This window comes from Ornithodoros turicata, chromosome 1 (assembly GCF_037126465.1).
Source record: "Ornithodoros turicata isolate Travis chromosome 1, ASM3712646v1, whole genome shotgun sequence".
Lineage (NCBI taxonomy): Eukaryota > Metazoa > Arthropoda > Arachnida > Ixodida > Argasidae > Ornithodoros > Ornithodoros turicata.
The window spans coordinates 184,524,332-184,545,220 of NC_088201.1; the positions used below are offsets into that span (position 1 = coordinate 184,524,332).

The following is a 20,889-nucleotide window of genomic DNA, read 5'->3' on the forward strand; positions in this document are numbered from 1 at the left end:
TAAACAATAAACGCGATAACACAGACGGCCTTGCAGATGGCGCGGCGGATCGTAGCTCGTAGCGGCGAAGTAGTTATTAACGTAAAAGCTATGGAAGTGAGCGTCATTTTTAAAATGGTGTTTAGCTGTAAGATAATGTGCGTCAGCTTTGTTCTCTACAAAATTAACTCTCACGTGGTAAGGGTTGACCAATCCCTGGGAGCCCTGGACCTGAAACCCAAGTTGATCTTTTTCGCCGTTCGCTGGCAGCACCGTCCATGTTCCGGCAATCTTCAAAATATTTATACGTAAAGAATATGCAGAATTGAGAAGTAAAGCTTTCTGTATCTTATCAAACAACGATGTTGTGCACAACAGTTGGCAAAAATATGGGGGTTATTTTTCACTTTTCGGTCCCTTTAAATGCTTTGCTGAACGCGTGACCAGTCATCAACCGACGGACGGAGCCTCTTGTGATTGGTTGGTGACTTAACAGTAAAATATAATTGTCTTCTTACCCCCCCCCCCCCTCAAGTGGAGCTGTAAACTAAACATTCTTCCGAAATGTGTATGCGCGCTAGGCGCTGCTCAGGAGCTGAAATTATAATTTGGTGCAACAATTGTTTTCAGCTGAACGGTACTTTGAGATGCAAATTCTGCTCTTTTTGTGCCCTTAAACTGATATCACACATTTTGTTCTCTGTTGCAGGTCACGGAATTTCGTCCGACAGTTCAACACCACACGGTACAAATTCGAACTGCAATCATTCTTGTAGTTAGGACTGCAAGTTGCCTGTCGTTTTGTTAGTTTGTTTTATCAGAGGCGATTGTCTACCCGTTTGCAAGATAACACTCTGTCAGAGATATAAGCATGAGTGTCGTGCTGAGGTGAACAGAAACATGAAACGCCGTCGTGTACGGGCTAAACATGGTGAAACACCGTCCACGACAACAGACCTACTCGGGTGGCGATCAATGGTAGAGGGTAAAGGATCGCTGTCCGCGCCTGGAGCCGAATAGACCACCCGCTGTTTGTAAAGCAACTACGTCACAACGCCAGATGACGCCACAAATAATAATAATAATAATAATAATAACGTGTAAGATTGCTAGTGTAGCCACACCAACTATATACGGGATGATCAGGGCTACCATATGGGTTATGACGGACACGCTGGTGCTAACAGGAAAGTGACAAACACCCACTTAGGATAACACAGTTTGCACAAGAAAACATGACCACAAACTTTGAAAAAGTAATGTTAACCTATCAACAAGATGCATTTTTATACATTGGCTTACTTGATATGAAACTTTGTTATATTTATACGAATACCCGAAGTATTTTTAAAGCAAAAACAACACAGCATACTAGAGTGTACTTCTTGCAAGCAAACATTGAAGTGGGGAACATCACATTGAGCTTCAGGGAAGGAGGGAGGGAGTGTAACGTTAATGTTACACCAGCTCGCTCGCGTACTTTTCCTTTCTTCGCGCAAACATCACGACGAGATTGATTCATAGGGGTATGACCGAAGTGTAGACTCGACTCTGAAAGAGGCTGACGCGCATTATTGAATACATATATTGATGTGATAAAGAAAAAAATAGAGATGTAAGTTACGAAAAATACATATGTAGAGCGAGAAATGAGGCGACCAGGCTCTACTGAGGTTGATGGGTTTAATGACGGTTAATGGCGATGAACCGAAAACGAAAGCTCGGGTCACGCGCAGTGCTGCGCGTAACCGATGGCGGTGCTGGTGATGATTATGACGCTGCTGCTACAGGGCTCCCCCCCCGTGGCGGATGACAAGGCTGGCGAGGAGGGGCGAGGTTGGCGGAAAGGTCGGGCGCCGAGGCCAAGGAGTGCAGGAGCCGGACCCGAGGCGGCGGGCGGCTCGTAGTGTGCGAGCTGCGGCGCCCAATGCACCCGACGTGGAGGGGAAGGAATGCTGGAGACAGGAGCTGAGCACGGACCTAGGTAGGGCGGGTCGGGCGATACCAGAGGTGCAGACTCCAGGAATGCGGGCTTAAGCCTGTCGATGGCCACAGTGTCAGGTCCCCGTGGAAGATCGAGGCGGAAAAACTTCGCGGCTCGCGAGATGACCCTGTAGGGGCCGTCATAGGGAGGCTGCAAGCTGGAGCGCACAGAGTCCCGGCGGACGAAGACGTGGGTGGCTTGATTAAGGTCGGGGCTCACGAACACGCGTGTTGCGGGAGCGGAGCGGGTAGGTGTGGGCTTGAGGTCCCGGAAGAGCTGGCGGAGACGGTCGATGTAGGAGGAAGGGTCGTGCACGAGCGGGGCCGAGGGGGTGAAGAATGATCCGGGAAGGCGGAGCGGGCAGCCGTAGACCATGTGGGCCGCGCTGCAGTCATCCTGGCGGATCGCGGCGCGAAGGCCAAGCAGGACGAAGGGTAGACGCTCGGGCCAGGTTGTGTCGCCGTGGTCAGTGGCGCGGAGGGAAGCCTTGAGCTGCCGATGAAGGCGCTCGACCAGGCCGTTGGCAGCCGGATGGTAGGCCGTGGTTCGGATGTGATGGGTTCCGAGGGCGCTGCACAGGTGACGGAAGAGGGCCGATTCAAACTGGCGTCCTCTGTCCGTGGTTACAGTGGACGGGACGCCGAATCGGGAAACCCAGGAGAAGAGGAATGCGTGGGCCACCGTCTCTGCCGTGATGTCAGGAATCGGCGTTACCTCCGGCCAGCGGGTAAAGCGGTCGATGCACGAGAGCAGGTAGCGGTAGCCTTTGGCCAGAGGAAGCGGGCCGACCAAGTCGATGTGGACCTGGTCGAAACGGGCATCTGGCGGAAGGAACCGCGGTGGAGGCGAGATGGTGTGGCGGTAGATTTTGGACCGCTGGCAGGCCAGGCAGGCCCGCGCCCAGTCACGGACATCGGCATTCATGCGAGGCCATATGTAGCGCTCTGCGACGATCTTTTGCGTGCCGCGCACGCCAGGGTGGGACAGCGAGTGGAGGGCGTTGAAAACAGGCCGGCGGAAGGCCAGGGGAACGAAAGGGCGCGGGGTACCAGTAGAGGTGTCGCACCATAGCCTTGCCGTCGAACCGGGGAGCGAGATCTCCCGAAAAGTGGTGGATGAGGCGGGGGATGAACGAAGGGCGGCGAGCTCTTCATCGGCCTGTTGCGCCTGGGCGATGCCGTCCAAATCGACCGCGGGGGGCGGATGGAGAGCATTGACGTCCGGCCGCGAGAGTGCGTCGGCAGCGGCATTGTCTTCGCCTGCGACGTGTCGGACATCGGTCGTGAACTCCAAGAGGTAGCACATGTGGCGGGTTTCACGAGGCGAGTGGTTGAGGGAGGCCGATCGCAGGGCGAACATGAGAGGCTTGTGGTCGGTGTACAGCACAAACGGGCGGCCCTCGAGAAAATGGCGGTAGTGTCTGCATGCCAGGTAGGCGGCGAGGAGCTCACGCCCGAAGGTGCTGTAGCGTGTTTCGGCTGGCGAGAGGCGTTGGGAAAAGAAACCGAGAGGTTTCCAGTGGCCATCCTGACGCTGCTGCAAGACTGCGCCGACAGCAGCGGTGGAGGCGTCGACGAACAACGCTGTCTCGGCGTCAGGACGAGGATGGTGGAGCAGCACAGCATCTGCCAGGGCCTGCTTGACCTCTTCGAACGCGCGTTCTGCTGCCGGTGTCCACTCCAGAGGGGCAGCACGGGCCTCTTTCGGATGGTCAGCGCCGAGAGCTGCGTAGAGAGGCTGGAGCAAGGCAGCACAGCGAGGCACAAAACGTCGGTAGAAAGTCACGAGGCCGAGGAATGAACGAAGTCCTTTGCGAGAAGTGGGGGCAGGAAAGTCTCGGATGGCCTGGACCTTGGATGCGAGTGGCCGGATGCCTTGCGGGGTGATGGTGTGTCCCAGGAAGGTAAGGGTGGTAACGCCAAACTCGCACTTCGCGGCATTGATGGAGACTCCGTAGTCCTCCAGGCGCGAGAACAGGGCGCGCAGATGGGCGCGATGAGCCTCCGGAGATGGACTTGCGACGAGGATGTCATCCATGTATGCGAATGCGAAGTCCAGGCCGCGGAGCACTTCGTTGATGAATCGTTGGAATGTCTGCGCAGCATTACGCAGGCCAAAGGGCATCCGCACGTATTCAAAGAGGCCAAAAGGGGTGGTTATAGCAGTCTTCGGGATGTCAGGGGGATGGACGGGAATTTGGTGATAGGCTTTGATGAGGTCTATCTTGGAGAAGATGGTCGCTCCGTCAAGATTCGCGGTGAAGTCCTGAATATGGGGAAGCGGGTATCTGTCCGGTACCGTGACGATGTTGAGTGCACGGTAGTCCCCACATGGGCGCCAATCACCAGGTGTTGCTTTGGGCACCATGTGGAGAGCGGAAGACCACGGGCTGGAGGAAGGCCGAATGATCCCCAGTTCGAGCATGTGCTCGAATTCCCTCTTGGCAATGACGAGGCGCTCCGGAGCCAGCCGTCTGGGGCGAGCGAAGACAGGGGGGCCCCGTGTCACGATGTGGTGAGTGACGCTGTGGCGAGGTGGGCAAGAGGCGTGAGATTGGCGCAGGACAGCGGGGAACTCCGTGACAATGTCGGCGAAAGCAGTGGGCAACGGTAGCCGTATGGTGGGACTAATGGCGGCTATATGCGCTGGGGCTCCATAAACGTGCAAAGAAGTAGTGTTGTCGACGAGGCGCTGGCGTCTAATATCCACAAGAAGGTCGAAATGGTGGAGGAAGTCGGCGCCAAGGATTGCGAAGGGGAGGTCGGCGATGGTAAAAACCCAACGAAATACTCTGCGCAGGCCGAGGTCAAGGGTGACGGAGCGTTGACCGTAAGTTGAGATGGTGGACTTGTTGACGGCCTGCAAAGCCAAGTCTGGTTGTCGGTGTCGTTTTTCTGCGGGGGTTGGTGGAACGACGCTCACGTCAGCCCCGGTATCCACCAGGAAGCGACAGCCGGACACGCGGTCCGTGATCCGGAAGAGCCGGCTGTTGTCGCCCCCAGCCATGCCAGCCGTTAATGGTTGGGGGGAGCGTTTCCCGGCCACGAGCAAGGGGCCTGGCAGTTCCTTGCGGCATCGCCGAATTTTCGATGATACCAGCAGAAGTGGTGCTGAGAGGGCGAAGGAGACCGTTGACGGGATGGCGAGCAGCGACGGCAAAACGGGCGCCGAGGGGAACGTGGTCGCTGCGGGGGAATGGCGTCCACCCGGTTCACCAGGGCCGCCACCGTAGTCTGGAGTTGCTGGAGCGACGTGCTGATGGCATTGATTGCAACGTCCACCGGTGGAGGGGAGGTGCGGGGGGTCAGGGCGGCAACGGCTCCTGGAGATGGAAGGCCAGCAAAATCCATAATACGGTCCGCCATCTTCGCCAAGTCATCCAGGCGGGAATTTTCGCCGGCGGCCAGGATCATGCGTACGTTGTGGGGCAAACGTTGTAGGAAGAGCTCGCGTAGTAGTGAGTCGTCCGTGGTAGGGTTGCCCGCGAGGTCGCGCATGCGGCGTAGTAGCTGTGTGGGCCGTCGATCGCCGAGCTCTTCCCTGTTCAGAAGCTGCTGCAATCGCCGCTCCTCCGAAGCAGATGTGCGGCGAATTAACTCGTCCCTTAAGGTGTCGTAGGGTAACTCGGGGTGGGGGTGGATGATTAGGTCGCGGACTTCCGCCGCAGCTTCGGGAGGAAGGTTTGCGATGGCGTGGCCAAACCTTGAGGCTTGAAAAGTGACGCGGCGTCCGTCGAAGAGAACCTCCGCCTGCGCGAACCACAGCTGAGGGTCGGAGATGGAGAAAGGCGGCAGGCGGAGCGGTGCCACAGAAACCTCAAGCGGTGGAACTGGCGGTGGCCGGCTGGGAGGCGAAGAGCTGGTGGAGTGCTGGTCACCGTTCATGATGGTGGAACGTTAAAACATCACGTCCGGGTCACCAGTTGTAGAGCGAGAAATGAGGCGACCAGGCTCTACTGAGGTTGATGGGTTTAATGACGGTTAATGGCGATGAACCGAAAACGAAAGCTCGGGTCACGCGCAGTGCTGCGCGTAACCGATGGCGGTGCTGGTGATGATTATGACGCTGCTGCTACACATATAAAGCAAACAGACTTACCTTTGTCAGGATGGCAGGATCTGTTAGAAAACTATTGACCGTCATCACTGGAAGAAAGGATCTGAGGCAGAAATGTTGTGGTGCTCTCTATCAGGGCATTGATTTCTTTTCGCACGGTTTGGTAGTGTGTCCAGTGTGACACTTTGAATTGAAGATCACGATAGCCATTTCCATTGTGCGTCATATCGCGGGAAGGGCTTAAGGAATTGAGTGCACGCTTGGCAAAAAAAGTGTTTTGGAAACACTGAAACGCAGTATGGTTTGTGTTTTTTAAACTGAGTCTAAACTGTGAAGTTTCAGCACACTTTTGCGCTCTGAAACATTAGCTTAACATACGTTTTGCAAGTTATACCTTAACAGGTAGCGTAACTCCGACAGGCTCCTACATATTCAGAATGACGTCATGATAGACCGTGAGCGCCATCCATCCGTTGTGCGGACTACTCAATTGTAAATAAATGATGTCAGAGATGACGTCAGCAGTATGAATAATAACCAGTGCATAATTCGACATGACACGTTTACATTCGCGCACTTCGTCTGCGTTGTATTCCCTTTCACTTTTCCTGACTAAGCCATACTAATCACCCAGGTCAGCAATACTGTAGTGGCTGAGCTAAGGAAGTGCTCACTGCTACGCCTCAATCGGAACTGAAGGTTTATTCGGCCGGGCAAGGCCCGTGAAAAAGGATGATCGTGGAAACACGCCACGAGAGGGCGCGGCGCCAACTCCATCACCGAAGGAGCGATCGGCCCCGGAACACACGCTTGCAGACTTTTTTTTTTTGGGGGGGGGGGGGCTTGGTTTGAGGGATGGATTCGGGTGCGGCGAGACAGAAGAAAACCGGAAGCTGGGGCAGACGATAACGGGCTTGACTCGGTCAAGGCTAACCGTGCTCGGCTTGCCGTTTACGGAGGTACGTACGACGCAAATTGGGGTGCGGATTGGAGTAGGGTTGCTCGAGAGGCCTGCGTGCCTTGTCCAGGCTGAGCAACACGTGCGTTGCAGACAGCAGCTGCTGCGGGAGGAAGGATGACCGTGACGAGGTTGTGCGCGGCGAACCCCCACAGAGGTCACGCGACGGAGAGCGTCGACCTAAGTGTTGGGGTCAGGCCGAAGGGGCGTACCTCGAACAAACCGGAGGGCAGACGGGGGTTGGTGCCGTAGACCAACTCAGCGGAGCTGCACCGGAGATTGCCCAGGAGGACAGCCGAGAGTACGGATGGCTTCTGGCGGGTTCTTGATGAGCCATGGTGGCTGCCTTAAGTGGGCGGTGGACGCGCTGCGCCATACCATTGGATGCCGGATGGTACGATGTGGTGCAAATGTGCCGTGTCCCCAAAAGCTTGAAGAATTCGGAGAAGAGTTTCGCTTCAAACTGGGTGCCGCGTTTTGTGGTAACCACCGAAGATACGCCAAAACGGGAAACCCAGGTAGATAGAAAAGTTGCGGCGGTCGTGCAGAGGGGGATCAGGACCGCGAGATGGTCTGTTAGTTGCGGAGACTGCGGCTATGCTTAATCCAGGGAGAGCAACCTCCATCACCTTGTCTCTGTGCTCAGCCAGCTGGGCAAGCGGCAAACCGCCTGCAGTGGAGAGGACCATCTGGACAGTAGCGGACAACCTTTGCAGGAACAATTCCCGGAGCAGGGATTCATCGAAAGTGGCTGCTCTGTCAGAGAGGAGATTCTGCACGACTCTGAGCAACTGAGACGGTGTTCGCTCGCCGAGCTCTTCAGCCGTTAACAACTGCTGAAGCCGCTTTCACTCAGATTGAGTCATCCGCTGGAGAACGCATGACGTAAGCCGCTCGTGTGGAGTGGTGCCATGCGGGGCCGATATGCGCAGACATGAGACTATACGCCGGTACTGGGTTAACTGGTTGGTGATGTCAGCGAGGAGAAATTGGGCCTTGACTTGCTGAAACCAGATGAACGGGCTCCGGTATCAAAATGGCGGCAGCCCAACGGCGATGTGGCCCATCGCTGGTGGGGTTGGCTGGATGGCTTGTGCAGGAGGAAAATGAGGTTCCTCAGATGTGCTTGAGGAATCGCCGGGGTTCCCCATGGGCGAGTTCTTTCCGGGTCACCAGATTGTAGTGGCTAAGCAAAGGAAGTGCTCACTACTACTGCTCAATTAGAACTGAAGGTTTATTTGGCCAGTGAAAAAGGAAGAGAGTGTCATCGCCAGGGGCGATGCATATTTTAGGGTGGTGCCAAAGTGCGGTGCGGTGCGATTGCCGCATTCTACGTATGTTAGATCACCAATTTGAAGCACGTGTAAGAAAATAACAGTAAAACATGTAGTCGTTGCTGAAAACTCATTTTTATTACCGTTGTTCTCTGGTGCCGCCAGCGTCCTCCTCTTCCTCTCTGCCATCACGTTTCCTCCTACGGTTCAGAGGAAAAGTACAAGAAATGCAGTTGCGTTTCTGAGAAAGAGAGTAGGTTGAATGACGTGTGTCAACAACAACAACTACTTTATTTTAAGATTACTTTTTGTATTTTTAATTCTTTTGGCTTTTGAAATTTCACGGAGATTAGTCAATTCATTTTCGTTTGCAGGTTACGGAGTATCCCCCGATATGTTACCACCTCAGAGTAAGAACTTCAATTGTAATGACTAATATGAATGCGACTGGAAATTTTGTAATCGGTTAAAGGAAGTGCAAGCTTACTGGAGGGGTAGTAACCTTCTCTCTCGATAACAGGCGGAGCCAATGGCTTTCCTGGGAGTGTGGGTTGAATGGCGTGCAGTGTCCGCGCTAGAATACAACCGAACTTCGTTTACATGACAATCGTTAATGCGACATTTTCCCTTCCTGATGATTTTGCTCGAATCCCTCCCCACGTATATCCTCCTCTTTAATACGATTGTTGTCATAGCCGACAATGATCAAAACTTATTTGCACCAAAGGAGCTGAATATTTGTATTTTGCCCTCGTTAATATAACCGGCAGTGGTTCAACAAGCGTGCAAGTCCGCTGTGGTTTCGGACGACGCATGTTCAGGATGCGCGCCCGGTTTCAGGATGTCTGGTGATGATCCTTGTAGCACTAGCTAGCTTCAGAGAGCAGTGTCCTTGGACACCAGGTCATACTGACCTGTTGCAGGGACAAGCGTCGCAACACAACACGGGATAACACAACACGGGATAGCGTCACAACGCCTAGCTCCACATTTCAATTGTATGATGTTGGTGTCATTCCTAGGCAGCATAATACGTCGGGCCAGTGTCTACAGGAGGTTGGAGATGTTGGCTGGTTATATTTGCGTCATTCCCAACTTGTTATAGATATGCCACAGAAGTTGGCGATGTTGGTTCAATGTTAACAAAAGGAAAGTGACATGCTGCCGACAATGCGAACCTGCAACAGATATCCTGCTGAAGTTGGCAATGTCAGCTGGATGTTGACTGAGAAAAGCGTCATGCTGCCGACAGTGGCAATCTGCAACAGGTATCCCGCTGAATTTGGCAGGGTCGGCCCAATGGTGCAGCCAAATGGTGCAGGCAATGCATACTTGCGATAGATATCCCGCTCAAGATGGCACTGGCTCAGTGTTGGCTGAAACCAGCAACACGTAGCCCACATTGCCAACTTGTGCCAGATATCTCGCAGAAGTTGGCAATGTCGGCTCGATGCGACGGAAACCAGCGACAATGCGCCGACAATTCCAGATTGCGATCGACATCTCACAGAAGCTGGCATATCGAAACACAGCATGTCGGGACGTCACATCGGCCCAATATCGAAACATTACATCCGGCCAACTTCGGGGAATGTCGCAATGTGTGTTGGGCCGACGTCAGTGGTGTCGGCAGAAGAAATTTCTTATGTGGGAAGAGGAGTGTACATCGACGTACTGGATGTCTGAATCCAAATCAGTAAGAAACACAGGCTTATTGTTGATGGTGATACAATACACCTAGCAATTTCCCACTTCCATGTTTTTCTCTGCGTAATCAAACAAAATTAGACACATCACTCTTCATTTCGACTCGCAGGCGAACAGGACTCCCGACTTTGTGGAAGTTCGCTAGTTAAGCAATGCATAGGGTGTTTCTTTTTAGCTGCAACAAATTTTCATAGTAACGGGAGTTGCCTTAGGAAGCTTTTACTTTCGCCATTGGATTGCTCAACGGGGCTACATTAGGAAAGTCGTATTTATTCTCAATTAGGGAACGAATTAACAGATGTATTTTAATCACATTTTTAGTTATGGACTTCAGGGAGCACATTGCAATTGTACTATTAAAGCCTATTCTTCACATGGTGGGCTCGAACCACTGATGCAGCACGAAAATAACCGCAACGCAAGCCACAGAGCTAATTATTTCAGCCCTGCCGTCGTTGCGCACCTCAAGTGATCCGCAAAAGAGCGATATCTCCGCGCTCATTTAGCGTCACCGAAAAACATAACGGCCAGTTCTCACTTGGCGACAACCGTCGCGGCGTCGTGAGCGGGCGGCGGAAGTAGAGGCGCATTTCCGCCGCCCCGTCAGCGCGCACGATTATCATGTTCCCTCCACAGTGGCATTCCGTCGTCCAAAGCAGACGAAAACTCAGGAGGCGTGGCCTTTCTTTGTCACCTTATTGGTCGCCAGCTGTCGTTCTCGGCAGCTCTCGCCGACGTCGTGAAAGAAGTTCGGTATGGCAGTTTTTTTTTTTGGCTCGACGTCTCTCCTCTCCCGACACCAAAAATGCGCGTCTATTTCCGTCACGACGCTGCGTCGGGCGTCGCCAAGTGAGAACTGGCCCTGATGTTTCGTTATCTTTGTTTTGTTTGTCGTTTTTTGCTTGCAAAGACCTTTGCGCATCACGGCTACATATAAGCGCTTATCGTACCGGGGAAGGGCAAGAGCTGTGTCCGGCAGGATGAAATGACTGATTCGGCAAGCGACTGTGAACACATGAAGGAACGAAAGGAAGGAAAAAGAAAAAACAAAACAAAGATCGTGAAACATACCGCCCCATGCAGAACAACGTACTGAAAATCGAGTGCACTAGGGGGGATGGGTAGGTAGAAGGCATTGAGCAGACTCGTGAAACTAAAGAACATTGATAAGACACATACCGTCCACCCCAATTGCACTCGACTTTCAGTACATTGTGCTGCTTGGGGCAACAAGGGTTTGCCAGCATCGCGTATGACGTTTTTCTGTGTGCTCCCAGATATTGACATCACCGTCGCTCTTTTGGCGTCACTTTCTGTTTCCAACAGTGAAATGCTTGGGTGTACGGCACGCGCTGTGAATACTTTAGTGCTTCATGAGTGATTCGGATCATGGGGTATCAGGCTATAATATAGCAATTGCAATGTGCTCCCTAAAGTCAATAATTAAAAAGTTGATTAAAATATCTCTGTTAATTAGTCCCCTAATTGAGCAAAAAAAATGTGTTTCCTAGTAGCAGCCCTGTCGAGTAATCGAGTGAAAAAAGTAAAACCGCCCTAAGGTAACTCTCCTTCTTATGAAGATTTGTTGCAGATAAAAATAAACACAGTTGAATTGAATGACGCTTTGTTTGTAATCATGAAGCATAGAACTGCTGTTGCTTTTGTAGTTAATGGCGAAAGCACGGAATATGAAATGCAATATAGGAAATCATGGTCGCCTGACATCGGCGGACAGTCGTCTCGGGGGCGTGTAGGCACATAACAACGGCCCAGCTCCTGGGGATGTTTCGAAGGAGGGGTTGGGCCGATGTCAGGTGCGTCTGCAAGTTGTGTCGGCAGCATGCTGAAGCATGATATCAGCCCAACTTGTGGGTGCAAGGTGCATATTGTGTAGACGTCGGTGGCGTTTGCAGGAGTACACTGGGCCGACATCGGCGTGCTGTTGGGTTTCTTCAGCTGCGGTGATTCAATTGGAGCTGCAGCTGGACGACTATGAGCAACAGAAAGCCATCCAGAGTGTGTTTGCAACTGATCGCTCAATAGTATTATTCGGATACCTACAGCTTGATCTTTTAACTCAGTAGATACTTTTATGGGATCTCTGCACAATTAACCGCAAGTTGTTGTTCAACTATATCTCCTGTTTTGCAGTACGTATACCGTAACACAGCAATGAGTTCCACATAGATGTTAGTTACACGCTTGATGACCTTCGTCTGCGGGAACAGTCAAGGTCATACTAGCAAGGCTCGACTATATATGCTTCTGAACTTGCATGGACATTACATATTTTATTCTCCTCTGCAGGTTACAGAGTGTCCCCCGATATGTTGCCACCACAGGGTAGGAACTCAAATTGCAATCATTCACGTGAACGGAATATCTCTTCTGAATATGATATCGAGTCATGCACATTTTTAGTAATGGGATTAACCTCAAAATGCTACCGCCACCTCCATAACACGCCTATTCTTAAATATATTGTTCTCGCTCCCGATTTGTTGAGAAATGGAACCCTGGGGGAAGGGATTCTTGACTATATCGGCTTCAGACTTTGTATGGTCATTACATACATTATTCTCCTCTGCAGGTTACAGAGTGTCCCCCGATATGTTGCCACCACAGGGTAGGAACTTAAATTGCAATCATTCACGTGAACGGAATATCTCTTCTGAGTATGATATCGAGCCATGCATATTTTTAGTGATGGGATTAACCTTAAAATGCAACCGCCACCTCCATAACACGCCTATTGTTCTCTCCCCCGATTTGTTGAGAAATGGAACCCTGGGGGAAAGGAGGCTTGACTATATCGGCTTCAGACCTTGTATGAACATTACATACATTATTCTCCTCTGCAGGTTACAGAGTGTCCCCCGATATGTTGCCACCACAGGGTAGGAACTTAACTTTCAATCATTCACGTGAACGGAATATCTCTTCTGAGTATGATATCGAGCCATGCATATTTTTAGTGGTGGGATTAACCTTAAAATGCAACCGCCACCTCAATAACACGCCTATTCTTAAATATATTGTCCTCTCTCCCAATTTGTTGAGAAATGGAACCCTGGGGGAAGGGAGGCTTGACAATATCGGCTTCAGACTTTGTATGGTCATTACATACATTATTCTCCTCTGCAGGTTACAGAGTGTCCCCCGATATGTTGCCACCACAGGGTAGGAACTTAAATTGCAATCATTCACGTGAACGGAATATCTCTTCTGAGTATGATATCGAGCCATGCATATTTTTAGTGATGCGATTAACCTTAAAATGCAACCGCCACCTCCATAACACGCCTATTCTTAAATATATTGTCCTCTCTCCCGATTTGTTGAGAAATAGAACCCTGGGGGAAGGGAGGCTTGACTATATCGGCTTCAAACTTTGTATGGTCATTACATACATTATTCTCCTCTGCAGGTTACAGAGTGTCCCCCGATATGTTGCCACCACAGGGTAGGAACCTAAATTGCAATCATTCACGTGAACGGAATATCTCTTCTGAGTATGATATCGAGCCATGCATATTTTTAGTGATGGGATTAACCTTAAAATACAACCGCCACCTCCATAACACGTCTATTCTTAAATATATTGTTCTCCCTTCCGTTTGTTGAGAAATGGAACCCCCGGGGAAGGGAGGCTTGCCTATATCTGCTTCTCACCATGTATGGACATTACATATTTTATTCTCCTCTGCAGGTTACAGAGTGTCCCCCGATATGTTGCCACCACAAGGTAGGAACTTACATTGCAATCATTCATGTGAACGGAACATCTCTTCTGAATATAGTATCGAGCCATGCATATTTTTAGTGGTGGAATTAACCTTAAAATGCAGGAGCGCGCCTCCATAACACCCCTATTCTTAAATATATTGTCCTCTATCCTGATTTGTTGAAGAATGGAACCCATGGGGAAGGGAGGCTTGACTATATCGCCTTCTGACCTTGTACGGGCATTACATATTTTATTCTCCTCTGCAGGTTACAGAGTGTCTCCCGATATGCTGTCGCCACAGGGTAGGAACTTAAATTGCAACCATTCATGTGAACGGAACATCTCTTCTGAGTATAGTATCGAGCCCTGCATATTTTTAATGATGGAATTAACCTTAAAATGCAGGAGCGCGCCTCCGTAACACGCCTATTCTTAAATATATTGTGCTCTCTCCTGATTTGTTGAGGAATGGAATTCTCGGGGAAGGGAGGCTTGGCTATATCGCCTTCTGACCTTGTATGGACATGACATATATTATTCTCTTGTGCAGGTTACAGAGTGTCCCCCGATATGTTGCCACCACAGGGTAGGAACTTAAATTGCAATCATTCATGTGAACGGAACATCTCTTCTGAGTATAGTATCGAGCCCTGCATATTTTTAATGGTGAGATTAAATGCAGGAACGCGCCTCCGTGACACACCTATTCTTAAAGATATTGTCCTCTCTCCTGATTTGTTGAGGAATGGAACCCTCGGGGAAGAGAGGCTCGGCTATATCGGCTTCTGTCCTTGTACGAACATTACATATTTTATTCTAATTTGCAGGTTACAGAGTGTCCCCCGATATGCTGTCACCACAGGGTAGGAACTTAAATTGCAATCATTCATGTGAACGGAACAGCTCTTCCGCGTACAGTATCTAGCCGTGCATATTTTTATTGACAGGATTAACATTTCAATGGGGAAGCGCGCCTCATAACACGCCTGTTCCGAAACACATTGTGCTCTTTCCTGATTTGTTGAGAACTGGAACCCTGCTTTCCCGCGAAATATGGAATGATAACGGGATCAGTTTTTGTAGCAGTTCACCTAGAGTGTATGATGTGTTGAAGCTTTTATTATGTTTAAGATGTTTTTAGGGCGGCTGACCTTGTCTTACTCTCACGAATGACGCCAATAGTTTTGCTGATATTTGGTTTACGTACATGGTGAATGTTGCGTACTCGTGACTGAGCAAATATCTCTCTTATTGCACGGACACTGCGTGTTTTCCTTTCTGTTGTAGGTTATGGAGTATTCCCTGATATGTTAAAGGGACTATGAAATTTCCCGAACCCCCATACTTTTTTTCGATGGAAACTGTTCTTCCCGCAGAGAAACTAATATGCCACAAATTTTTCCGGACGAAATCGCTCCACTCTGCGAGGAGCGCGCGCTGGAAATGTCTCTTCCGCGTTCCTCCTCTCCCGCGCATATTTCCCTGCCGATGGTGTAACTGTACGGACCGCACTTCGGTTCCCCGTTACGTCACCGGTGTTGCACAATGGCAAGTAATGCCGCGAGCTCGCGCTGTGGCTGCCGCCACTGCCGAAATCTGCCGATCACGCGAAAGCTGCTGTCATGGAGATTTCCACTCCCGATGAACGCATACGCGGGATCCTACGGCGCATGCTCCTGGCAGGATTCCTCGGCTCGGCAACACGTCACGATGACGTGTTGCTGAGCCGGCCGTGGTCGCGTCAAGTTGCCCGTTGTGTCTCCGCTCGGCAGCTCGCCACGGCGCGGCGCTAGCTGTCCTCCCTTCGCCGCTCCGTTTAAATTCGCTCCCGAGAAATCCGCTCGCGCGACGAAAGTAAAATTTCGGTTCTAGTCTCAGAAAAATGTCTTCTTTCGAACGAAACCAAGTAAAAAATCGTTTCATAGTCCCTTTAACACCACAAGTTACGGAGTTGAATTTCATCACTCACATGAAGGAAATGCTAATTTTCTCACAGGTAAAAATTAGTACATCCATCTTCCGTTACTCTGCGGTGACAATCATTTTGCAGAGAGCGAATGTATGTAGGATGTGTATGGTTTCATTGTGCTACGTATACTGTCACATTGGATGTATAGAGCAGATGTAGACGATTATGATCGACACATTTGTTACGTAACGCAAGGATAACCTCAAGTGGGAACATCCTGACCTGATTGTCATCTCCTTTATGACTGCAGATACTACGACGACGCGTGGGACTCCATCACCTTTTGCGCTAGGTACGTATGTATCTAGTTAATATTATGGCAAATTCGTGTGGGGATTTCTTCGCTGCTTTCTTTGCCAGATTCTGAGCATTTCTGTTCGCTTGGTCGAAACGTAGCAATATCGCGTGTTCGGGTGGCGTTTTCGTCGCTCCTGGAATCGGCCAGCTAGCACTTATTTTGCCGGGCCCCGATCTCTATAGGCCTACAGCGCCGCAGAAGCCGCTCTCTCGCCTCGGAGGCGGACGAGTATTGCATTGCTGAGAGGAGATTCTCGTTCCATTCCTCGACGCCTCGTGACACCCCTGGCTTCCCGGAAGTTAACAACGACATTGTCCCCCCCCCCCCCCCATCTATGCTGAGAAGATTTGATCCAACGCTCCGCATGGCCAGGAAACAGATCTCGTCAAGATGCTGCATTAAGTCATCGAATGCGACTCTATGTGGCTTCTACAGCTCAATGGCCTTACCGCTCGAGACAAACTGACTCTCCCAGATGTCACTGCGGTGTTCTAGGAGATCTGGAGCTCATTCTTCTCCATTGTCCACACTACCAACATTCCGGAGCCGCATTCTCTGGATCTCTTCCCAGACAGAACACGATCTCCTGCGGATGTACAAAATAGATCCTAACGTCCAGGTCCTGAAATGGATGTCAGGTGGACATCTCTCGGACCTACATAAATGGACATCCCTAACCGTACATGCGCAGGATGTACCGTAAAGGCCGTTTGAAGAATTGTCCAAATAGGGTCCCTGACGGGATGTTACGTGGAGCATTATCGCAGGAGAGAGAAACATGGCAAGGTGCATCGCGGCGTGAGTTCGACTTTCGAAGAACGAACTAAACGCCTTACAGCAAAAGGAGTAAGAAACACAAATGTTGCATCATAATGAGTTAATGCGCCAAGCAGTTCTTCAGTCCACTGTTATTGGTATACGCAATCACGTTAAAGTTGAACACCCCACCTTTTAGTTTGACTCGCAGGCAAACTGGACTCTCGAATTTGTGGAAGATCGCGAGACAAACAATATATAGTATCTGTTTTCGCTTTGGAAAGGTATGCCACAGCCTTTCTAAGTGATCTTCATGGTTCTAAGATATTCTATATGTACGTCTTTATTTTTGTTTTTTAAAACTTTGTGCTCATTGTCCGTAACGAAAATACGAGAAACAAACGAAAAGGAGCCACGAAGCAGTGGCCGAACCCGAAACAAAATGGCTAGAAATAACGCCTACAGGCCTAGTAAGAATCTGTCCACTTACGCGGCAACTCAATAAAGCAGTATGAATAATAATGAAAAAATGCAGGGCCCTGAGCACGTACGCAAGTAAGTCCGTGCAACGTCCGGGTATCTCCGTGTAACTTCCTGTGAGGACAAACGAAGGATATTTGTGGGAAGTCCAAATCATGGCCACTCGGAGATGTGGGGGACGTCCGTCGGAAAAATGTCTGTCTCCCAGGGAGATCCGAATTTCCGGGAAAGGATATCCCCAGGAACACCATAGGAAGTTTTGTTCCGTTTGGGTTAGTGAGCTGGACTCTCGCCCCTCCACCCCCTCTCTCTCGCTCTCTCAAAATCGCTTTGTTCCTGGCCAAATCCAGCCCACCAACGCTCTGTCCTCAAAGCTCTTTGATCCTTTTTGGACACCATATGACTTCGATTCTTATTGTGAAGAGGTTCATTATTTCATTCCAGACGTCGCCACCAGCAATGGGGTAGAGTATCGTGCCTTGTCATCAACCTCCCCATTTATCATCTCACAAGTTTCAAAGCTGCATTTAAGGGAACTTCGCAGCAACAATACAGTACTTTACTACGCTCATCCTATATTTCCTATTCACTTTTGTTAGTGAAGAGGGTCTAACCCTTTTCCGTTGACATGAAAACCGTTGCCTTCAGCTCTTGCTTTCATGTAACATGATCATTTAGTAATGTCTTCAATTATGAGCTCCCATATTATGAGTTAACGTCCACCTTCGAGGGTCACAAGGTTGGTCTTACCCCGAATAGTGGTGACATACGTTGTACAGCCAACAAAATGCAATTGGCTCTAAGTTTTTTTGTTTCGTCGCAGATCAACTTGCCGTTCCTGAGGTTCCTCTTTTGCACGAAGAAGGTTGTGAGTATCCCCTTATGCATAGCTATGCACGGTCGTTATGAGTGATATGACCGACAAGGACAGAAATAAATCGTGTGGTGGGCGCAAATAATTCCAATGCACGTATCTAATGGTTTCCTATGCTGCGTTACGCCATATCAGTGGGTAAAACTCGCTTGAGTCTAGTTAAATGAATAGGTAGTGGACTACACACTTTTTAGATGAACTCTTTGAGTTGCTGTCATGGTTGATGACTCACGATACGCAAGCATTTTTTTTGATGACCTGTGCAGAAATGGCGTTTATTTCCTGAGGGAGAGGACCTTCCTTACAGGCAGCTAATTAGTCAAGTCAGGGATTATTCCTGACAGTTTGGACAGTTAATGATTTTGAATCGAGATCGCAAGTATGACTCTGAAACACTCGCTGCATATTAAAATAAGAATAGCACGCTACATAAAATAAATTGTTGGCAAATGCTGTGCCAACGCTCTTAAACGAGTCAGGTTGTTCGAACATTTTATCTGTCGAGAGTTTTTGTAAAAACTCTATGAGAGCAGCATAGATGCCGTTTCTACAGTTGAGTACTACGGCCTGTCTGACATCCCCTGGAAGAAAGTGCGCAACTACAAGATGACTAATTACCTAGAATCCATTAGTGAACTGCTTAATTAGGGGATTTCATGCAAAAGCGGGAGATCAGAATGAGAGACCATCCTAGTTGAGAGCCATTCAACGTTTAAAAAATCCTGAAACACGCACTTGCGTAAATATATAGACCCCAGAATTTTGATATGCAAATGAGCCGAAACCGAAACCGTGGTGACCTGGGCCGTCTGCTACACTAACTTGCACCGCCGCGACCAAGGCGGAAAGCGCTATGGAAATCGACAATAGCGCCACATTCATCATCATCATCCGCTCACCTGTGCCGGTGTGCTTTCTCCAGTGGCATTTTCCGTTGTGCAGTTCCAAGTTTGAAGGTGGGCTTATCAAATGTGCACGAAGTTGCGGTTATGCCGAAAGTTGAGGGTAAAAGGTGTGTGTACATGAAGCGATGGAGATGATTGGAGTGGGTGCCGACCTCCGAGCCTGATAAATCGCTTTCACGCCCAGCCTCCGTCGGCGAAGGTGATGCGCTTCTGATGCACGCTTTTGGAGTTTGGCTCATTTGCATAGCAAAATTCGGGGATGTATATCTTAATGCAGGTGCGTGTTTCAGGATCCTTTAAAAGTGGAATGGCTTTCAACAGGGACAGTCTCTCGATCTCCTATCCGCCTTTTGCCCGAAATCCCCTAATTAAAGATTTACGAGGGGCGTTCAAGTCAAACCGGGAGTTTTAGTTTTCGCAAAAGTAAAATGAACTAACAGGCGAGAAATTAGTTTTATTTTTCAACGTAATCTCGACCTGCACTAATGCACTTGTCCCAGCGTTTCACGAGGCCTTGGATGGCAGCAGCGTAGAAATCCTTACCGACGCGTAGGAGCCATGCTCGGACCACATTCTTTACCTCGTCGTCAAAGCTGAAGTGGCGGCCCCAAGGAACGCCTTCAGTGGCCCGATGAGATGGAAATCGCTGGGGGCGAGGTCTGGACTGTAAGGGAGATGTGGCAGCAACTCCCAGCCAAGTTCCTGTAAGGTGCGTGTCGTGAGATGCGCGGTATGCGGGCGTGCATTCTCCTGTAGGAGGAGGACTCCTTTGATGATGAGGCCGAAACTTGAGGTGTTCATGAATGATAGTGTTCAACGTTCCCGCAGAAAGGTCCGTCTTTCGAGCCAGTTCGAGACATGTTATCGTCGGTCCTTGAGGATCAGCCGCTCCACAAGTTGGATGTTCTCAGGAACTCTCACACTGGGCTCTGAGCCGCCCCGGCCGGGATCGTCCTGCACTGATGTACGGCCGTCTCGGAACCGTTTGCACCACTCAAACGCTTTGCTGCGGCTAAGTGTATCGTGGCCATACTGAGCCTGAAGTCTTCTGTGAATTTCAGATGACTTTACGCCTTCATTCACGAGAAACTTCATGACAATTCGCTGTTCGATGTGCGCGCTCACCTCGTTTTCGGTCATCTTGCCTAGCACGTGTCTTCTGTTTCGCACAAACTTTGGACCACTACGTGGTGAACGCGGAGGCCTGTCGCGTGTGAAAATGATGAAAAAGAAGTAGCGGGAGCCATTTGTACACTCAGGAGACAGAAAGTCCCAGTTTAACTTGAACGCCCCTCGTAATTAGTGAATTTTAGGTGATTAGTCATCTTGTATTTGTATACTTTTTCAAGAAGACGTCAGCCTGGTCATAGAATTCAACTTCAAAAACGACGTCTATGCTGCTTTCGTGTTTTTTTTTAAATAATAAAAATCCTGTAACGGATGAAAAACACAATAAGTGAATACAGGGTCTCCCACCAAAAAAGGGCCAGGGGCTAAAGAAAAAACTCAGTGCTCTACACATATAGAACCAACTGTAGGTGCTTGGCAGTTGTGTGGTCTATCCACAATATTTCTTCATCGCCCCTTGTCAATTAATTTGCGGTAATTAATTTTCTAACTTTTTAATTATTTTTTTAGATCTCAGATGTCAATGAGGAGGTTGTAGTACATGTCGGAAAAGACACAACTGAAGTGGTTCGAGGTCGCTATGGCTTGCGGTTTCGTTTTTTCCCGGGTTTAAAAGTTGGTTTCAGATGCCGGGCGGACCGCAGATCGCTGCAACAAAATCCGCACCGGATTGTGTCGGGCAGACAACGTTTGAGAGGATGGCTCCACGTGCAGTCAAAGAGCTTCGGGGAATTTTTTCTCTTATATACTTGATTGGCTCTGCACTGGGCTTTCAGTGGGTTGTTAGAGCACCC

General features: G+C 49.8%; 1 protein-coding gene across 1 annotated transcript in view; it reads left to right on the plus strand.

The window, feature by feature from the left end:
- LOC135391700 (annexin A7-like) overlaps positions 1-18,710 on the plus strand; it is a 34,098-nt gene extending 15,388 nt beyond the window's left edge. Inside the window, exons 4-13 of the mRNA XM_064622059.1 lie at positions 689-724; positions 12,266-12,301; positions 13,386-13,421; positions 13,668-13,703; positions 13,952-13,987; positions 14,236-14,271; positions 14,513-14,548; positions 15,905-15,946; positions 18,012-18,056; positions 18,616-18,710. Coding sequence (XP_064478129.1) covers positions 689-724; positions 12,266-12,301; positions 13,386-13,421; positions 13,668-13,703; positions 13,952-13,987; positions 14,236-14,271; positions 14,513-14,548; positions 15,905-15,946; positions 18,012-18,056; positions 18,616-18,710 — 434 coding nt within the window. The remainder of the gene's footprint in view (positions 1-688; positions 725-12,265; positions 12,302-13,385; positions 13,422-13,667; positions 13,704-13,951; positions 13,988-14,235; positions 14,272-14,512; positions 14,549-15,904; positions 15,947-18,011; positions 18,057-18,615) is intronic.
- The last annotated feature ends 2,179 nt before the right edge of the window (positions 18,711-20,889 follow it).